Consider the following 19,305-nt stretch of genomic DNA (forward strand, 5'->3'; position numbering starts at 1 on the left):
ATAATAAACGCAGGAGATTAACACAGGAATGTGTTTTATTCGAGTGGAGGTATCTTATCTGCAGTTATATAAAAAGATATGAGTATCTGGTGGATAATATTGGACGTGAACGAGGCAATAAGTAATGTCAATTGGGTGATAATTCACTGGGCTTCGTTGACGCACATCGGGGAAGTGTGAAGGGTAAAAAAAATCTGCCGGACTGATGATGCGATAATTCTCGGAAAATCTGTGATTTCTGGCGTTTGATCAACAATTCCTGAATCAGTTCCGCGGTGACTGCGGCAGAGGAAACGCCAAGTCCCCGATTTTTTTTTGACGTTCGGTGAATTTTTTTTCAAATTCTATTTACTCCTCGTTTATTTCTCTCTGACGTTTCGCGCGATATTCGCACGACGCGATACCTTTGAATTCGATCCGCGGCTCATGAGCAGGCTGCCAGTGGCTATTCATACATCACGCGAAGAGGAAGTGAGGCTGTAGAGCATGAAAAAGTCTAGTTTGGATTCCACAACGGTAAATAGTGAAAACCATTTTTTTTCATATTTGAATTTTCGCGCGCCTGAGGTGTGGGAATTCCCCCGGTTGGATATGGATTTTGGTAGAAATTTATCGCGTGTCCGGTGACGGAAGATTTTTATGAATTATATGAAGGGTTTGATTTTTAGAAATTATTTTTCGCGACTATTTTGTCATTCGTAATTCGGCTGTTCAGATTTGGGCGGGAGAATGGTGATTATTTGAATCGGAGGCTAAACTTCGGAGGCTAATTTTTGCGATAAAACTACCCTTCGTCCCTCCTTCCGCCCCCTGGAGGTCTAATCTGTCCCTGAAAGTTCTTTTCATGCACCTGAAGTGCACCCCAAAATTCCCAAAGTCAGTTAAAGTATAAACTCAACTCACCATAGCTCCCCAAATTGCAGAAAGCGATGGCAGCCCAACAGCAGCGTCAAACAGTGACATCGTCCGGTATTTACAACCACGAGAAACACATGGCATCGTCCTCGCAGTCCTCAGTAACGATCGCCAAAGGCGTCACCTCAAAATCCTCGATGTTAACCGCAGCAAGTGCTGTCAATCAACTGATGAACGGCAAGCGTCCACAGGAAGAGGATCTTCTGAACCTTCCCCTGGACGATCTTGACCACCTCTGCTCGTCCTCAAAGCAGTCCGACGTGGACCGTGCCCGGGCCAAATACTCTGGCTTCCTGGACCACTTTGTGGACCGTCTCAATTCCCTTGAAAACTCCAAATCCCCGACTGCCCCTCTCCTTCTGAACCGGGTCAACGACATAATCCGCAAGGCGTGGGCGGTACCGACCCACGGCCATGATCTGGGCTACACGCTCTGCAACACCCTCCGCACACGAGGTCTCCTAGACCTCCTCGTGACAAACTGCATGGCAACGGACGAAGAACTCCAATTTTCCTCGGCTCGTCTTCTCGAGCAATGTCTTACCACCGAAAATCGCGCTCATGTTGTTGATCACGGCCTCGAGAAGGTGGTGAACGGTGCATGTGTATGCATAAAGAACACAAACAGCGTCGATCATTCGCGTGTTGGCACTGGTATCCTTGAGCACCTCTTCAAGCACTCGGAGGTCACCTGCAGCGATGTCATTCGCCTCGGGGGACTCGATTCCGTTCTCTTCGAGTGCCGAAAGAACGACGTTGAAACACTCCGTCATGTTGCTGGTGCACTGGCCAACCTCTCCCTGTATGGTGGTGCAGAGAACCAGGAACAGATGATAAAGAGGAAGGTGCCGGTCTGGCTGTTCCCTCTGGCATTCCACAACGACGACAACATCAAGTACTACGCCTGCCTCGCGATCTCAGTACTCGTTGCCAACAAAGAGATTGAGGCAGCGGTTGAGAAGAGTGGAACGTTGAACCTCGTCGAGCCCTTCGTCACCTCTCACAATCCTTACGAATTCGCTAAGTCGAATCTTGCTCATGCACACGGCCAGTCCAAGAACTGGCTGGAGCGTCTCGTTCCTGTTTTATCATCTAAGAGGGAGGAGGCCCGGGCACTTGCAGCATTTCACTTCTGCATGGAAGCGGGGATAAAACAGCAGCAGGGAAACGAGGAGATCTTCAAGGAGATCGGGGCAATTGAACCCCTGAAAAAAGTCGCCAGCTGTCCAAATGCAGTCGCCTCGAAGTACGCAGCACAAGCGTTGAGGCTCATCGGTGAAGAAATTCCGCACAAGTTGAGTCAGCAGGTGCCATTATGGAGTACCGAAGACGTGAGGGAGTGGGTGAAGCAAATTGGCTTCAGCGAGTACGCGGAGAACTTCGTGGACAGTCGGGTTGATGGGGATCTACTTCTTCAGCTGACTGAGGAGAACCTCAAGGAGGACATCGGCCTGACCAATGGAATCAGACGGAGAAGATTCACTCGCGAACTGCAGAACCTGAAACGAATGGCGGATTACAGCAGTCGTGATAATGGCGATCTCAATTCACTTCTCCAGTGCATTGGCAATGAATTCTCTATTTACACTTATGGCATGCTCAATGCTGGTGTTGACAGGGATAACATCAGGGTCATCAGCGAGGATCAGCTTCTCATCGAGTGCGGCATAACCAACAGTATTCATAGGCTTAGGATTATGGACGCTATTAAAAATAGCCAGCAGAATCAGCTGAATTCCTGCGAGGATCAGAGTCCTGATAAGAGTTTGGATGTCTTTGTGAGTTATCGACGGAGTAATGGCTCACAACTAGCTAGTTTATTGAAGGTTCATCTCCAGTTGAGGGGATTCTCGGTGTTCATTGATGTCGAGAGGCTGGAGGCAGGCAAGTTTGATAACAACTTGTTGCAGAGTATTAGACAAGCCAAACACTTCTTACTGGTGCTAACGCCGAAGGCCTTGGATCGCTGCAGTCGCGATAACGAGTGCAAGGATTGGGTACACCGGGTGAGTAACGACGAATTCTTCAGGAAAAATCTCTGGAAAATAAACAAAATGTTCATGAGAATTATGAAAATTTTGTTTGCATCTTCATCTCGATCCCTGGGGTCTCCCTAGATATCGTAAAATATCCCCAGAATATATATAGGCTCAAAATTTAATGGGATTCCCATATTTCGTTTGAGATAACATGATTTTATCTGAAAACTATCCTCTGATATCTCTAGATAAGCATTTTCTGATGATTTTTCTTTTAATTTCAGGAGATTGTTGCGGCGCTGCAGTCGCAATGCAACATCATTCCGATAATCGATAATTTCCAATGGCCCGAACCCGAGGAGCTTCCCGAGGACATGAGACAGGTCTGTCACTTCAATGGAGTCCGCTGGATCCATGATTATCAAGACGCATGCGTAGACAAATTGGAAAGGTTGGTCCATCGATAAATGTTCATTTACTCGAAAAATCTGGGAAATTTCGGTTTCCACTTCATCAATGGGATTTTCTTTTCTTCAACAGGTTTTTGCGAGGTGAGCTTCCAGCAGGTGCATCCCTACCTGGTGTCCCTAGGGGAATGGTATCCAAGGAGGTGACAGCTCCAAGCACACCAGGGAGTACCACCATGAGACATCCACCTAGTTACCAGAGAATGCACAGCAATGAGAGCCGTGGAAGTGACAAAGACTCCTCGGGTGGACGAGATTGACTAGAAGGCCCCCCCACAGCTATTCCAAATCGGTAAATAATTTTTTCCCACGCGTTATTAATTACCGATATCTGGGGCTGTATCGATTCGGGTATTAAATCGAATTTACATTGATTCGATGGTTGGAATAATAAACCCAGAATATTCTTAGACGAAAAAAGCTTCATAATATCCTCTGGACAATTGCTCAGACGGATATTAGGGGTAAATAGGAATTTTCGGGGGGAGAATTATTTATCTGGCTATCGAATATCGCCCACCCTTGTCCAACCACCACTAAAAATAGGGAAATAATGGTGGAAATATTTTCATTACATGCAGTACGAGTCAGGGAGACTGAAGCTTCTGCAATCGAATGAAAAAAAATTGAATAATGGAGGTCAGTCAATAGTGACTACACTCGATGTGTTCCTCAGCATGATCTGTAGCCTGTTGTACCCTCCCCCGCCCCCCTCGAACGTAGCAATGTTGATAATTGTCCCAGGGGAAGCTTTAAATAATTTTTGGGGTTTCATTCCAGACTGAGAAAGACTTCGAGTCCTAGCTGGTTGATGAGCATTCCGCCAACATCACCCCGTCTAAAATTTATTCACACGCATCCTGGGAGGGATCCAATTCCCCAACGGCCACCTAGGCATCCCCCAACACCCGCAAATCGATCAAAGTCCCTGGAACTTTTGGATGAGCCCGAGGGTATGGAGAAAATTGAAAAAATATTTGTATCAACTCCTCCACCCCTTCCACGACCTCGCTCCAGGAGTTTGGATGGGCTCCTAGACGATGATCTTCAGAAAAAACCACCGGATAAATCGAAATCACTAGACGAACCAAATCCCCAAGTTCTTTCAAGAACATTGGGAGCTTCAAATTCATCTCCTCTTGAAAAAATTCCAGACACTCCCGAAGAAATTCCATCGAATATCGTGAGACGTAAAAGTTCCCTAGGAGGGTTGGGGGGCTCAGAAGGGAGCGATGAATCGGGTTTGGTGGAGAGGAAAAAAGGTAAAGAACATTTTGAAGGAGAAAGTGAGCCTGGAGACGTGTCTGGGAATTTTCCAGGGATTAAAATATCCCTGGAGAAGAGATACAGTGGAGGTGGGGATACCGAGGATGGAGAAGATGAGGATGAGTCGTACCCATTACCAGTGCCAAGACTGAAATCTCGACAAATTCGTAACCAGGCAGCTAAAGTAGCACACGAAGAGCACACAAAAAAATCATTGTCCGATGATGACGATACAATTGACTGCTGTGATAAAAATAATGAAAAAATTGATGATAATGTGACTTTATATCCGAGTAACTTGGAGAATGATGCTAATGTGGATAAAAAAATTTTATCTAAAGCTAAAAGCTGTGGGGATGGACTCGATGAGAATGAGTCATTATCTTCATTAAATGCTAGTGTCAATTCACTTCACGTTGACAATGAGCAAAGACGTAAACGTAATTTTATGAATAAATGTGTTAGTAAAATGAGATCACTCATTAAAAAGTGATGTTTAGGTTATTAATTTAATTAAAAATTTTGACGAGGGGTTGATGAACAATTCCCAATTCAGTTGTATACTGTATGGACTTTCTTGTGATTTTTTAGTAATGAGTGGAATTGAATTTTTTTATCAGAAAAATTGTTGATTTTTACATTTGAAAATCTATGGAATTTTTTGAAATTTCCGCAGGAATATCTTCCGAGGGTTTTCAGTACGGCCATTCTTGGAATATTTTCTGGGGGAATTCTTGAATGCTTTTGACAAGGGGATTCCCCTGAAAATCTTCCAAAGTTCCCCAGGGCAATTGCTGTTGAAAAAATTCCCAGGTAAAATTTCACGGAGTATTTGTTAAAAGCTTTCTCTGTTCAATGTTCTGTTGATGCTTTTTATATTAAATAAGTGTTGTAAAAAATTATTATTTTTTCAGTGACAGAATTTCGACGCTAGAATAATAAAAAAAATTATTCTGAACAAATGAAAAACCCCTCGTGACAAAAATGGCAGCGAGACTCTGTAACAATTGTGCCTGAATCGTGTCTTGAAAAACATTACATGTTAATTTAATATAATTAAACCGCAATTTTATATTTTATTTTTATGAACAAAATTGTAATAACATGAGGTGCTTTATATTTATATATAATTGTAAAATAATATTTTTTTCCTCGCAACTGAGAATGTATTATAGCCATTTAATAGACCTGAATTATTTCAAAAAGAATTTCACTATTTCCTTTGAGATAATTCGCGAGAAGTTTTGATTGGGCAGTTTGTCCACTATTAAGCGACGTTATTTAATTAATCGATCGATCGATTGTCCTGTTAATTAAGCAACTGATGCTATAATCTATTGTCGTAAACCGAAAATTGAATGACCCGTGAGAAGTTATTTTTCACTCTATTCTCATAATTATTTTATCAAATTGTAAATTAGAAATGAATCAACGATTGTAATGAGTTTTTATGTTTGTTTGGTACTACGTCAGAGGATTTTTCTTCGGTTTTTTGTCAGTGAAATTTTTATTATCGATTTATTTTTATTTTTACCAAAGTTGATGAGAAAATAAAGGAAAAGTCAGTTGAAAATAAAAATTAATTCATTGACTTGATTATTTCCCCTTCAGTCACGAGGTTTTATGGGCATTCGATGGTTTATCGAACTGGATAGACAAAAAATTGCCAAAAACAACTTCAGAATTATACAACAGTTTATATCCATTCCTCAACTGCGTAAATACACACCCTAGTCAGTGAATCGAATAAAAATAATAATAATCTACTTCTCGTGAATTTTTTTTCTACTGAGCTATTTTTTTCACATAAATACGTTTCAACTGATGAGAGGCCATTTTCGAATCGCCCACGAAACACGTCACCCATTTTTTTGAGCAGTTCCTTACTGTTCAATTTCAAAAATCTCTGTTAGGTTTCGTAAAAAAATTAATTTTCACAAAAAATCCGAAACTTCAAGAACGACAACAAATTAAATAGTAACTAATGCTAGTGGATATGACTCACCAATTCCTCTTTGAAGAAAAAATTATTCAAGTCCCCCAACACATTTCGAAAAACACATATTTGGACTTTTGGGATCATAACACACCCAAATAATAACAAAATCGAAGAGTTAAATGTTCACAGACATTATCCTTCCATTTACAAGCAATAAATATTATCGTTCTATTTTCAAAGTCCTTCATAAAACACTCAAAACGTACCTGCCGGTACGCAGCGTCTTTGTTTACTGGATGGCGTCCCTCAAAGGTATCACGTGACCAGACGGAAATTTCTATTCCCGCCAACACAATTTTTTTATTTTGATGAAACCGAATGTATATTTGCACTTTTAGGATCTTAATCACTCCAAATCACACCACAATCGGGGGCTTAAATGTTCGCGATTATTGCACTTCCGTTCAAAAGCAAAAAAAAATTATTCTTCCTCTATTTACAATGTCCTTTGTCGAGAGACCGAAGACGTACCGGTAGCTTCGATGCTTCGTTGCTCACTGGGGTGAAGCGTCCCTCAGAGGGATCACGTGACCAAATGGACTTCTCACTTCCCGCCAACAATTTTCTGATTTTCGTGAGACCGATTTAATTTTGGACTTCAGGATCTTAATGAGTTCAAATATCAACAAAATCGAAGGCTTCAATGTTCACGGTTATTGTTCTTCCGGTCGGATGCAAAAAAAATTATTCTTTCTCGATTTTTAATGTCCTCTGTGGAGGGATTGAAAGACGTTCACGTACCTGTGGATTTACAGCTTGTTTTCTAATTAATGCGATCCTCCAGAGGGGTGACTTGACCAGCTCCACTGTTTTCATCCCCACCAACACAATTTTCTGTTTGTTATGAACCTCAATCGCCTGGACGTTTATGATGCTCGCACTTCGGAATTTGGATTTTGTAAACATTCGAACGAATATTTTGTCTGAGTTGAGAAAAACCAATTGACGTCACGTGATCTTTCTGGAAGACTCCCCCCCCCCTCCCCCGCCCGTCGTGTCTTAATCCCTCTGTGGGGGTAAGTCACAAGTTTTTTCGATCATCGAGCCATCATTATCGCATATAAAAAATCAGAAACTTCGTCGAAAATGCTGAAGTCTTCATCAGGGAAGTGCTAGGAAAAACATTCAAAATTGATGTATCATTTGACAAAAATCGAAGGCTCCCGCCAACAGCAGTCACTCCACGACAACCGCCAGTCAACGTAATCCATCGCTGCATGAAAATTCATCCACTCCCGGTGTCTACTCAGTAAACATGGCGGATGCCGAGGTGAGTAAATCACGTGGAATCATAAAAATTTCAAAATAAAAATTCAATCCTCCACCAAATGAATGACAAACGATCTCAATCAACAGTTATCGAGGGCCCTCAGGGATTTACCGAATCGTGTGCAGACGTCAAGTAAAAAAGAACGTCAGGAAATCATCCAGAATGTCATCAGTGTGTTGTCAAACCCAGGTATGTGTACATAAAAAAATGTATTTAAAAAATATGGAAGAGTATTGGACTAGCAAAACTGAGAGACCGACACTTGTGATAGATTTCAGAATTTTTTTTTGGGCCTGAGCAACGGCATATGTTGGCGGGAGATTTGAAAGAATTTTTCTTTCAGGTCTCAATGAGAAGATTGTCAGTGGTATATGCAAGGTGGTATCGATCACTCTTCATCGATACAGGGACACAGCCTCACAGTCTTATGTCAGAAAGTTGATTGCTGAGTTGCTGAAGCACCAACCTGATGCCACCATCAAGGGGATGACGGGGGTTATTGTAGAGCAGGCGGGGTGGCACCAGAATGTTGTGCCCACGTGAGTGTTTTTGGGTTTTTTATTTGGGGAATGTTGGGGGTGAAGTGGGAAAAAGCGGTTTCTAGTTTTTTTGTTGGAAGTGAGTTTTTTGGAGTCTAAAACGTAGGGGAGGACGGGGCAATACGAATAGATTTTGAATTTTGGTGGCAATGAATTGAAAATGTATTGGGAAGAGTCATTGAAAGAGTCGAAATGAAAAAATGTCAGATATTCAGATTTTTCCCTCCGAAAATGAAGATTTTTGCTAACTCGTAGAAATTTTTTTCTCTCCTTAATACCTTCCCCCCTCCCCTTGAGAAATGTCTTTTGATACTATTATCTCACAACTCTTTCATCATATGAATGATTAAATGAACTAATAACTCTTGGTGCCTCCCAATTAAAGCCAATTCCCAAAAATAAATTATCATCTTTATTTCAATAAAAATTTGGTATTCTCCGGCTCGGATCGTGAAGGGGGGTAATTCGCACTCACAACTCAATTTACCTCCCCCTCTGGATTACAGTGAAACTTTTTTATTGCTGAGACTAAGCTCATCCAAGGACATTTCATTGTCGGTCTATTTTACCCCACAAATAAAAAAAAATTGTTATAGAACTTTCTATTTCACTTGTTATGTGTCCATTCTAGCCCACCTGTCCGTAATGCCCCGCCGATCTTACATTTTTGGTGAACCTTAATATTGTTTATTGAAAAAAAAAATTGAGTTAATATTCTGATAATTCGTTCTGGACGTACTGACCTTAAATTAATTTTCCGAGAGATTTTCTCCATTTGTCACTAAAAAAATCTGTATACTCACCTTTCGTCAAATGATCTCAATACCCACTTCACCCGGAGAAAGTTCCCACAACATTATTCCCTCCCATTAACCCCCAAATTTATCTTACAGCTGTAGCACATCGTTAACCGCGTACCAAGCGCTGAAATGGTCGGCCCTAACGCTCTCCGCACTCTTGAAAACCGCGACATACGCGACCTCGCCGGACCTTCCGAAGTTACTCGAGTCGCAGGCGCTGCTCTCAGCCGCGTCCCTCGCGTGTGCCCCACGTCCTCTCCCCCCGAAGCTAACAACCCTCCTGACCCATCTCTGGGGGGCTCTATCGGCTCCCCAGCTGGTGACCTACACAGAAACCCTGATCAATCTGCCGCCCTCCCCAGGTCAAATAGTCCTGGCGAGTCTCCTCACCAGCCACCTGATCGCCTCAAACAACGAGGCCCTCGCGGACACCCTGAAGTCCCCGATAATATCAACCCTCATAAAAACAACGATAAGCAGTAAAGCAAAGCCCGATCCTTACCTGTTGACCTCCGCATCGCCGTTCCTCAAGCGTCTCACTTGCGAGGACTTCAAATCCCAGATTCTCCCAGCCCTCCAGAAAGCGATGCTTCGTAATCCGGAGATAATAATTCAATCCGTCGGGCAGATCCTCTCCCACCTCTCACTGGACCTCTCACCATACGCTCTGGACCTCTCAAAATACCTTTTTGCAAATCTCCACTCGAAGGAGGATTCAGTTCGCTCGGAGTCGGTGCGCGCGAGCAAGGAACTCTCCCTCAAATGCTCAGACGCCAAGACCCTGGAGTCCCTCCTGTCCTCCCTCTTCGCGATATTCCACGGCTCCGAGGGTAAACTGACCCTCGCCGACCACAAGATCTCGGTGTTGGAGGGCGCGGGTAACTTGAGTTACAATTCTGCAAATGAAAGCGCATCGGAGAGACTCGCGGAATCTGCGATGATGCATTTCATCAAGGTCCTGGACACTGAAGTCCACGAGAAGACCCTCATTCACGCCCTGGAGATGCTCAGTCTCTGGTGCGAAAAATTCAAGGCAGCACCACCACAAGTTCTTGAGGCCTTTAAGAAAGGCATCAACGCTAAGTCGTCAACATCTGGCACTCGAATCGCCTACTTCAAGCTGTTGTTTCACTTGCCGATGGTGGCAACATCGGCAACAATAGCTCCGATACTATCGCAAGCGATCACCAGAGCTGTTCAACAGTCCGCGCAACCATTAGCAGTTACGGAGAGTCTGATTGCGTCGCACCTTCTTCTGAAGTTCGTCATCGCGGGGCAGGTGGAGAATGATAAGCAGAGTATCCTCTGGTCGTCGATCGATGACCAGATCTTCTTCTCGGATAAGTACCTAGCGTCCCTCAGTGACGAGGAAACCACTTACCATTTGATGCAGTTTTGCACACTTCTGATGTCTAATTACTCAGACAAATTGAATGAGAAGTCGCTGAATGCGGTGCACCGGGCGGTCATCATTTGCCTCGTCTCCCCGAGCTCGACAACGCGAAAGAAATGTGCGCCACTGATAACCGGTCTGTTCAGGGAACTGAGCACCTACGAGCCGGGGCTTAAGAGCCTCATCAAGGAGTTCAACAGATACGTTAGTCTCGAGAAAGAATGGAAGGAGGATTCTGGAACAAATGAAGCTAATGGTCGAGCCCTTGCCGATGGTCTTCTCGCCATCTGTTCAGCAACATTCCTCTATGAGTCATCAGCTCTTGAGCTCGTTGGAGACGCTCTCATCCCCGCCCACCATCCGATAATCCTCAAATCAGTACCGAATCTGTGGATGAAGATCTGTAAACACCAGAAATTGACTCCAGAAAGCTTTTTCAGCGGCTATGGAAATCAGATTCAAAGGATCTTCATTGACAACTACCAACCAACACCATCTTATGAAAATTCTTTGTCAGTTATTGTCCAACATTCCGAGAAGATTGTCCCCGCACTGGTGAAACGAGTGACTGAAGATCTCAATGACCCTGAAATCATCCAAGTCACGAAAGACGAGTTCTTCACATATTTGACGCCCGAGGGAGAGCTCTACGACAAGTCCGTTCTCCCCGGAACCGATGACAACGACATCCTCAACTCCATGAACATGAAACGCGAATCTAAAGTCTATTCCTTTAAGGAACAGCAGGAAGAGCTGCAGCTGCGTCGGGAGTTGTACGAGAAGCGTAAGCGAGAGGGAAAAATAAAGGAGCAAAAACTAACGCCAAAGCAGGAAGAGGCGATCAAGGCGCAGGTGACACGTGAGAACGCTATCAGGAAAAGGTTGAAGGATCTCAATGACAAGATCACGACTGCTGTGTCGATGGTGAAGGCTGGGCTGACTGGAAACTCTTTCTCAATGTGCCTGCACTTCAAGGATCTTCTCCCGAGTCTCTTGAGGAACTTGGACAGTCCACTAGCAGCTCCAGTGATCACCAAGCTGTACCTCGACCTGAGTAGGACTCTCCAGGTAGACGATCAGAGCTTGATAACCCTCGTTGGGCACGTGACGCTGAGACAGCTGGCGCCCCAATGCGATTTGGACCCAGCGTGGGACGAGGAGGAGCTTGACAAGGCAATCAAGAGAACTGTGAACTATCTCCACACCATCACTGTCAAGGACAAGCGGCCTCTCAATGCCCCGGCTTTCTGCTACGTCTTCCCCTTCATTTCGAGGACGTTTACAACGTGCCATGAGGAAGGGATCATCATCCAGGATCTGCAAATTATCCAGGAACATGTGAAACAACGAGCTGACACCGATCATGCAAAAGATCCGAGACATGCACGATTACTCCCTAGACGACAGATGCTGGATCTCCTTATTGACCTGATGAGTACCACGTCAGGTCGGGTACATTCTCACGCAGTGGCGACCTTCCTGGATGTGGCGCACTCTGGAAGTGGGGAAATCGGAGAGAATGGAAAACAGACGGCTCTCTCCCAGCCCGATGAGATCGATTCTCTTATCAATGGTCTTGAAAATCCAGCGGCGTCTGTCCGTGATGCTGCTCTACGTGCCCTCATGATTGTCAAGAAGAGCTTTCCCACGGCAAAATCTAATTATGATCAGCTTTTGAGATTGACGCGTCGTCTGTGGATCGCCAAGTTCGACGTTTCTGATGAGAACAAAATCCTGGCAAATGACATATGGGAGGCAGTGGGCTTCTCCTCATCGAACGGTGAAATCCTCTGTGAAGAACTGATTCCAGATGTTGCACATCCCGTTGAACCCATTCAACAAGCAGTGGCTCATGCACTTGCTAATCTCCTCCAGTCAAATCCTCACCTGCTCCCGAGTATTCTCGAGAGTCTTCTGAAGTTGTACCAAGAAAAGTTGGCGATGATTCCCCCAAAACTTAACGATTTCGGCCGCGTTGTTGAGCAGCCCATTGACATCTGGGGGCCCAGAAGAGGTGTGGCATTAGCTCTAGCTCAACTAGCCCCACTGCTAACCCCGGAGACCATCAATCCACTTATTCAATTCTTTGTATCCACGGGTTTGGGGGACAGAAACTCATCGGTTCGCCAGGAGATGTTGACGGCAGCTCTGGCTGCTGTGGATCTTCATGGAAAAGCAAATATAACCTCGCTCCTCCCAGTTTTCGAAGACTTCATGGATAAGGCCCCAAAGATCGGCAGCTTTGACTCCATAAAACAGTCCGTTGTTATTCTCATGGGCTCCCTAGCACGTCATCTCGACAAAGACGACACGAGAATCGAGCCCATCGTCGGACGTCTCTTATCGGCCCTTTCAACTCCATCCCAACAAGTCCAGGAAGCCGTTGCCAACTGTCTCCCACATCTGGTTCCCTCCATCAAGGACGAGGCTCCCAAAATCGTCGACAAACTAATGGATGTACTCCTCAAGTCCGACAAATACGGTGCACGCAAGGGTGCGGCTTATGGACTCGCGGGGATCATAAAAGGAATGGGAATCCTCGCCCTGAAACAGCTTGACATTATGACGACCCTGACTAATGCTATTCAGGATAAGAAGAACTACAGACATCGAGAGGGTGCACTCTTCGCCTTCGAGATGCTCTGTACGATGTTGGGAAGACTATTCGAGCCGTATATTGTCCACGTTCTCCCCCACCTGCTTCTGTGCTTCGGGGACTCCTCGCAGTATGTCAGAACCGCAGCAGATGACACCGCTAGAGTTGTCATGTCCAAACTATCTGCCCATGGTGTCAAGCTAGTTCTACCATCTCTTCTTGCTGCCCTGGAAGAGGACTCCTGGAGGACGAAAACCGGTTCTGTGGAGCTACTCGGTGCAATGGCCTACTGCGCACCCAAACAACTCAGTAGTTGTCTCCCCAGTATTGTTCCCAAGCTGATTGAAGTCTTGTCGGATTCTCATACAAAAGTTCAGGAGGCTGGCGCTGAAGCTCTGAAGGTCATTGGATCGGTTATCAGGAATCCGGAGATTCAGGCAATTGTGCCGGTATTGTTGAAGGCCCTTCAGGATCCCTCTCGAAAGACTGCCACATGTCTTCAGACACTTCTTGACACCCAGTTCGTTCATTTCATCGACGCACCATCACTCGCGTTGATAATGCCCGTGGTCCAGCGTGCATTCATGGACAGGTCCACCGAGACGAGAAAAATGGCCGCCCAGATCATCGGAAACATGTATTCATTGACAGATCAGAAGGATCTGACGCCTTATCTACCGACAATCATTCCGGGGCTGAAGATGAGTCTTTTGGATCCTGTTCCGGAAGTGAGAAGTGTCTCCGCAAGGGCATTGGGAGCAATGGTTCGAGGAATGGGCGAGAGCAGTTTCGAGGATCTTCTCCCGTGGTTGATGCAGACATTGACATCGGAAACGAGCTCGGTAGACAGATCTGGTGCGGCCCAAGGATTGTCGGAAGTTGTGAGAGGACTTGGAGTTGAAAAATTGCACAAGCTGATGCCTGAGATCATCAGCACAGCTGAACGAACGGATATCGCGCCCCACGTCAAAGACGGTTATATCATGATGTTCATCTACATGCCGAGTGCCTTCACATCAGAGTTCACCCCGTACATTGGACAGATTATCAATCCCATCTTGAAGGCACTGGCTGATGAGAACGAATATGTCCGAGAAACGGCACTTCGCGCCGGCCAGAGGATCGTCACACTGTACGCAGACTCGGCGATTATGCTGTTGTTACCGGAACTGGAGAAGGGACTGTTCGACGACAACTGGAGGATTCGATACTCCTCGGTGCAGCTCCTGGGAGATCTGCTGTACAGGATCTCTGGAGTGTCTGGAAAAATGTCAACGGAGACGGCTAGTGAGGATGACAATTTTGGAACTGAACAGTCACATCTGGCAATCATCAAGGCCCTTGGGGCTGAACGGAGAAATAGAGTTCTCGCTGGTCTGTATATGGGACGTTCAGACGTCGCTCTGATGGTGAGACAAGCTGCTCTTCATGTCTGGAAGGTCGTTGTGACTAACACACCGAGGACTCTTCGAGAAATCCTACCGACGTTGTTCAGTCTGTTGCTGGGTTGTCTCGCCTCGACTAGCTACGACAAACGACAAGTGGCAGCAAGAACTTTGGGAGACCTGGTGAGGAAGCTCGGTGAGAGGGTTTTACCCGAGATCATTCCCATTTTGGAACGCGGCCTGCAGAGTGATCAAGCTGATCAACGCCAGGGTGTTTGCATTGGGTTATCTGAGATAATGGCAAGCACCAGCAAGGATATGGTGCTCACCTTTGTCAATAGTCTGGTACCAACTGTGAGAAAAGCCCTCTGCGATCCGCTGCCTGAAGTTAGACAAGCAGCAGCCAAAACATTTGACAGCCTTCATTCCACTGTTGGGGTACGTGCTCTAGATGACATTTTACCAGCAATGTTGCAACAGTTGAACTCTAAGGATCCAGCAATTGCGGAGAGCACGTTAGATGGCCTCAGACAAGTAATGGCTATCAAATCCCGTGTCGTCCTTCCATACCTCGTGCCCCAATTGACCTCGCCTCCAGTCAATACAAAAGCTCTCTCGATCCTCGCTAGTGTGGCTGGTGAGGCCCTCACACGTTTCCTCCACAAGATTCTCCCAGCCCTCCTCACAGCTCTCTCGACCTCCCAGGGGACTCCCTCGGAGCTTCAAGAGCTTGAGTACTGTCAGACAGTGGTTCTTTCCATCACCGATGAGGTTGGTGTTCGTACAGTGATGGATCAGCTGATGGAAGCGACAAAATCCGAACATGTTTCTCGTCGTCGGGGCGCTGCCACTCTCCTCTGCGCCTTCTGCAGAGACTCCCGTGCAGATTACTCACAATATGTTCCTCAGCTACTCAGAGGTCTCATTCATCTGTTTACGGATGATGACAAGGAGGTGTTACAGAAGAGTTGGGAGGCTTTGTCAGCCGTTACCAAGACACTTGAGTCAGAGCAACAGATAGCGCATCTTGGGGACATCCGGCAAGCGGTGCGTTTTGCAGTTTCGGATCTGAAGGGTCAGGAACTGCTGCCAGGATTCTGTTTACCCAAGGGCATCACCCCAATCCTTCCGATCTTCAGGGAAGCTATTTTGAATGGATTGCCAGAGGCAAAGGAAGCTGCAGCTCAGGGGTTGGGGGAGGTTATAAAGCTGACAAGTGCAGCTGCCCTTCAACCATCGGTTGTTCACATCACGGGACCTCTTATCAGGATCCTGGGAGACAGGTTTAACTGGTCAGTCAAAGCAGCTGTTCTCGAAACTCTCGCCATTCTCCTGGGAAAAGTCGGGGTGATGTTGAAGCAATTCCTACCCCAGTTACAGACGACATTCCTGAAAGCGTTGAATGATAATAATCGACAAGTTAGATTGAAAGCTGCCTTTGCATTGAGCAATCTTATCATCATCCACACGAGGGTGGATCCATTGTTCGCTGAACTGCATACAGGTATCAAGGGAGCCGATGATCCTGGAGTTAGGGAGACTATGCTGCAGGCGTTGAGGGGAGTGTTGACACCAGCTGGAGATAAGATGACGGAGACCATGAGGAAACAGGTGTTTGTGACGCTCAGTGGAATGCTGGGGCATCCGGAGGATATCACCAGGAGTGCTGTGGCTGGGTGCTATGGAGCTCTTGTCAGGTGAGATTTTAGTCTTTTCGATGTTTAAAAAAATTTGTTTGGGCTTTTTATCCGGACCAAATTGTTCCCCGGACCTTTCATTGGTTGACCTTGACCTTTTTCGTAATAAACATTAGTCACTGGACCTTCGATCGATAACATACATCGATCCTTTTCCAGATGGTTGAGTCCTGAACAATTAAATTCCGCATTCAACGATAATCTACTATCAACTGACGTCAATTGCGACTGGACATTGAGACACGGCAGAACAGCCGCCCTTTTTGTGGCCCTTAAGGAAGCCCCCCAGGTAGTTTACACACCGAAGGAACAGGAGAGGGTCTGCAAATTGATACTGGGATGTCTTGCTACTGACAAAGTCCAAGTTGTGATGAATGGAATCCGCGCCTGCGGTTATCTCTTTAAATATCTCATGCTGGAGGGAGAGAGTATTCCTCAAGGTGTTCTTGGGCCCTTCGTCAGGTGTATGAATAACAATAGCAATGATGTCAAACAACTTATGGCCAGGGTGTGCATTCATCTCGCCAGAAATGTACCCAGTGATAAAATGTCCTTGGAACTCATGAAGGCTATTCTACCGATGTTGGTGAATGGAACTAAGGAGAAGAATGGCTATGTCAAGGCTAACAGCGAATTAGCACTCATCGCTGTACTGAGGCTGAAGCAAGGAGAAGAGGATTATCAGGTGATTCTGGTTTTTAAGGAGGAAACAGGGGGAAATGGTCTCGTTAAAGAAAACGGGACATTTTTTTCAGTTCGAAATTTCTCCTAAATTTCACATTTCTTCGGTCCGCAGCACAACTAAAAACCATTTTTTTTTGTTTTCACAGCGGTACACAGCCCTTCTAGACGCAGGTGCACGTGAATCTCTTGCAGATGTTGTCAGCAAAGTTCTCCGCAAAGTTTTATCTCAACCCGAGGGAAAAATCGAAGAATTGGATGATACATTACTCACCTGAGAGATAATAATAAACTCGAGGCTCAAAAGACCGAAGAAATCCCGATTAAAATATAAAACATTAAAGAATGCAATTATTGGACAACTGACGAGATTGATAATTCTGATGGAATTGCTCAATTATTCAATTATCAAAGATAATCGTAATGAATTTAATCCAAAGAGAGTCATAAAGAGAATTAATATTTATTGTTCACACTTTTCCATTAATTATTTAATCAATTATCTAGGTAATTATTCAATTAATGAGGGTAGAACATTGTTTTGGAGATTTGCAAAGTGGAAATATGAATCGATTTTTTTTTCGTTGAATTTGTACTAATATGTTGGAATAATTGATTAAATTAATTCTGTAGTTAATTTGTTGATTTGTTCAGCTGACTTTGATGTTGATAGATCAATTATTCAATCTGTTTATTGATTGATTGAATAATTAGAGGTTTTTACATTTTTATAAACCACTTTTTTTAATTTTGTAAATTGAGAAATTAATGGAAAAGCCGATGAATAATTGACTTTCGGAGATAATTAACGGTGGAGCCTCGGGAATTATTAACAGTCGTTCTCATTAATATTCAACATTTTTTAAAACATTTGTAAAACGGCCCTACGTCACTGTAATTCATGTGTAATTGAATAATTGTGAATTAGTTGAGGTATTAATGAGAAATCAAATGTGTTATACGTTTGTGAGAGTGGAGAACTGATTGAGAGTCATATTATACATAATAGGATAAAGTCGAATTATTGTGTTGACTATTCATTCCTATCACGTCCAAATTTCCTTCGTTTTACTAATTTTTGATAATTTCTCATTTCAACTCAAATATTTTTAAACATCAAAAAACTATTATTTTAATCAATTTATTTAATTTCATTCACTTCAATTTTTTGGCGACCACAATTCAACTTTCCGACAAACCTCACTGTTTTTCCACATTTTCTCCAATTGTATTTTTAAAAAATAAGCTAACAAACACTTTTTTTTCTCGGTTACACTGCGCATTTAAAAAAAACACATGAACAAGCCCAACTCAGCGGGTGTGTCCCATATTGTTCAAATACACATGTAAAATATTCCCAGAAAATTATAAAAACCCAAATGCCAGTGGTTTCTAAACATTTATAATATAAACAGAGATAAGAGTTTTCTCGTGATTGTGGTCCTCTCGAGGGCGTCTGACACCAGCTGACATGTGCAGGAGCACCAAACAGCTTCAAACGCCTACCAATGACAAATAAACGAAGCCGGGTAAATAGTGCGTCTCGAGGGTGCTCCACTACTTAAAAGTCCTTTGCCCCCCCCTCTCCCCGCCCCCCACTACTGGCCCCATTCAAAAACCACTCGAGAATTTTGGTAGACAAATGAGACAGGGAATTAACCCCCCGTGAATGTATAGGAATCCCATTGTCAATGGGATTATGGTATCGTTTACAGTCAATCCGTGAAGCGATGAGGCCCCTTTGGGTCTCACCGCCCCTTTGCCCATTTGGGGTGGAGCACCTTGGTGTAAAACAGAGAGAGTAATTGAATTTTTAAATACTGTAATTCCATTCAGGAGAAGCCTCCTAGACCTCGTTATCGATATTTGGCGGGGACTTAATCCCTGGAAAGTTGAGTTTAACGAAAATCCGGAGGGAAGTGGTGGGGGAGGGATTACGATATTCACACTCACACAGGGAAAAATAAATGAAAATTATTTTTTATGTTTGTAGCAAGTTTATCATGTAATTTTGAATTTGAAAAATTGAGGGGAAAAGTTAGATCAAGAGAATAATTATGAAATTAAATTAAATTAAAATTAAAAATAAATTAAAATTTTTTTTTATATTTGTTATGAAATAAAATTAAATTTTTATTGTTTGAACCCTCGAACATGTGCAGAAACAATTCGAAATAGTTATTATAATTCACTGAAGGTATTTTAATTGTTCTACAGTTGAAAAACGAAAATGCAACACATTTTGAGAAATAATATGATAATTGTTCAAATACTTTTTTCTCTGTACACGATGTGATAAATTCTTTGAAAATTACGTG

General features: G+C 44.1%; 2 protein-coding genes across 9 annotated transcripts in view; both read left to right on the forward strand.

The window, feature by feature from the left end:
* Positions 1 to 4,281, forward strand: part of Sarm (Sterile alpha and Armadillo motif) — a 33,818-nt gene extending 29,537 nt beyond the window's left edge. For 6 of the 8 annotated variants that reach the window (XM_064128399.1, XM_064128401.1, XM_064128402.1 and 3 more), the window contains 4 exons: positions 909 to 2,921; positions 3,179 to 3,345; positions 3,435 to 3,653; positions 4,142 to 4,281. In XM_064128399.1, coding sequence (XP_063984469.1) covers positions 909 to 2,921; positions 3,179 to 3,345; positions 3,435 to 3,621 — 2,367 coding nt within the window. In that variant the 3' untranslated portion in view covers positions 3,622 to 3,653; positions 4,142 to 4,281. Of the gene's footprint in view, positions 1 to 908; positions 2,922 to 3,178; positions 3,346 to 3,434; positions 3,654 to 3,942; positions 4,001 to 4,141 lie in introns of all 8 variants that reach the window. The other 2 variants (XR_010299647.1, XM_064128400.1) reach the window with 2 other exon arrangements.
* A 3,498-nt stretch (positions 4,282 to 7,779) lies between these two features.
* Positions 7,780 to 18,008, forward strand: LOC135165904 (stalled ribosome sensor GCN1). The gene is made up of 6 exons (XM_064127696.1): positions 7,780 to 7,896; positions 7,983 to 8,085; positions 8,240 to 8,435; positions 9,329 to 16,306; positions 16,466 to 16,991; positions 17,137 to 18,008. The coding sequence occupies exons 1-6, from the start codon at positions 7,882 to 7,884 to the stop codon at positions 17,263 to 17,265; spliced, it is 7,947 nt and encodes a 2,648-aa protein (XP_063983766.1). The 5' UTR covers positions 7,780 to 7,881; the 3' UTR covers positions 17,266 to 18,008.
* Positions 18,009 to 19,305: the final 1,297 nt, after the last annotated feature.

Source organism: Diachasmimorpha longicaudata, chromosome 9 (assembly GCF_034640455.1).
Source record: "Diachasmimorpha longicaudata isolate KC_UGA_2023 chromosome 9, iyDiaLong2, whole genome shotgun sequence".
Classification (NCBI taxonomy): Eukaryota; Metazoa; Arthropoda; class Insecta; order Hymenoptera; family Braconidae; genus Diachasmimorpha; species Diachasmimorpha longicaudata.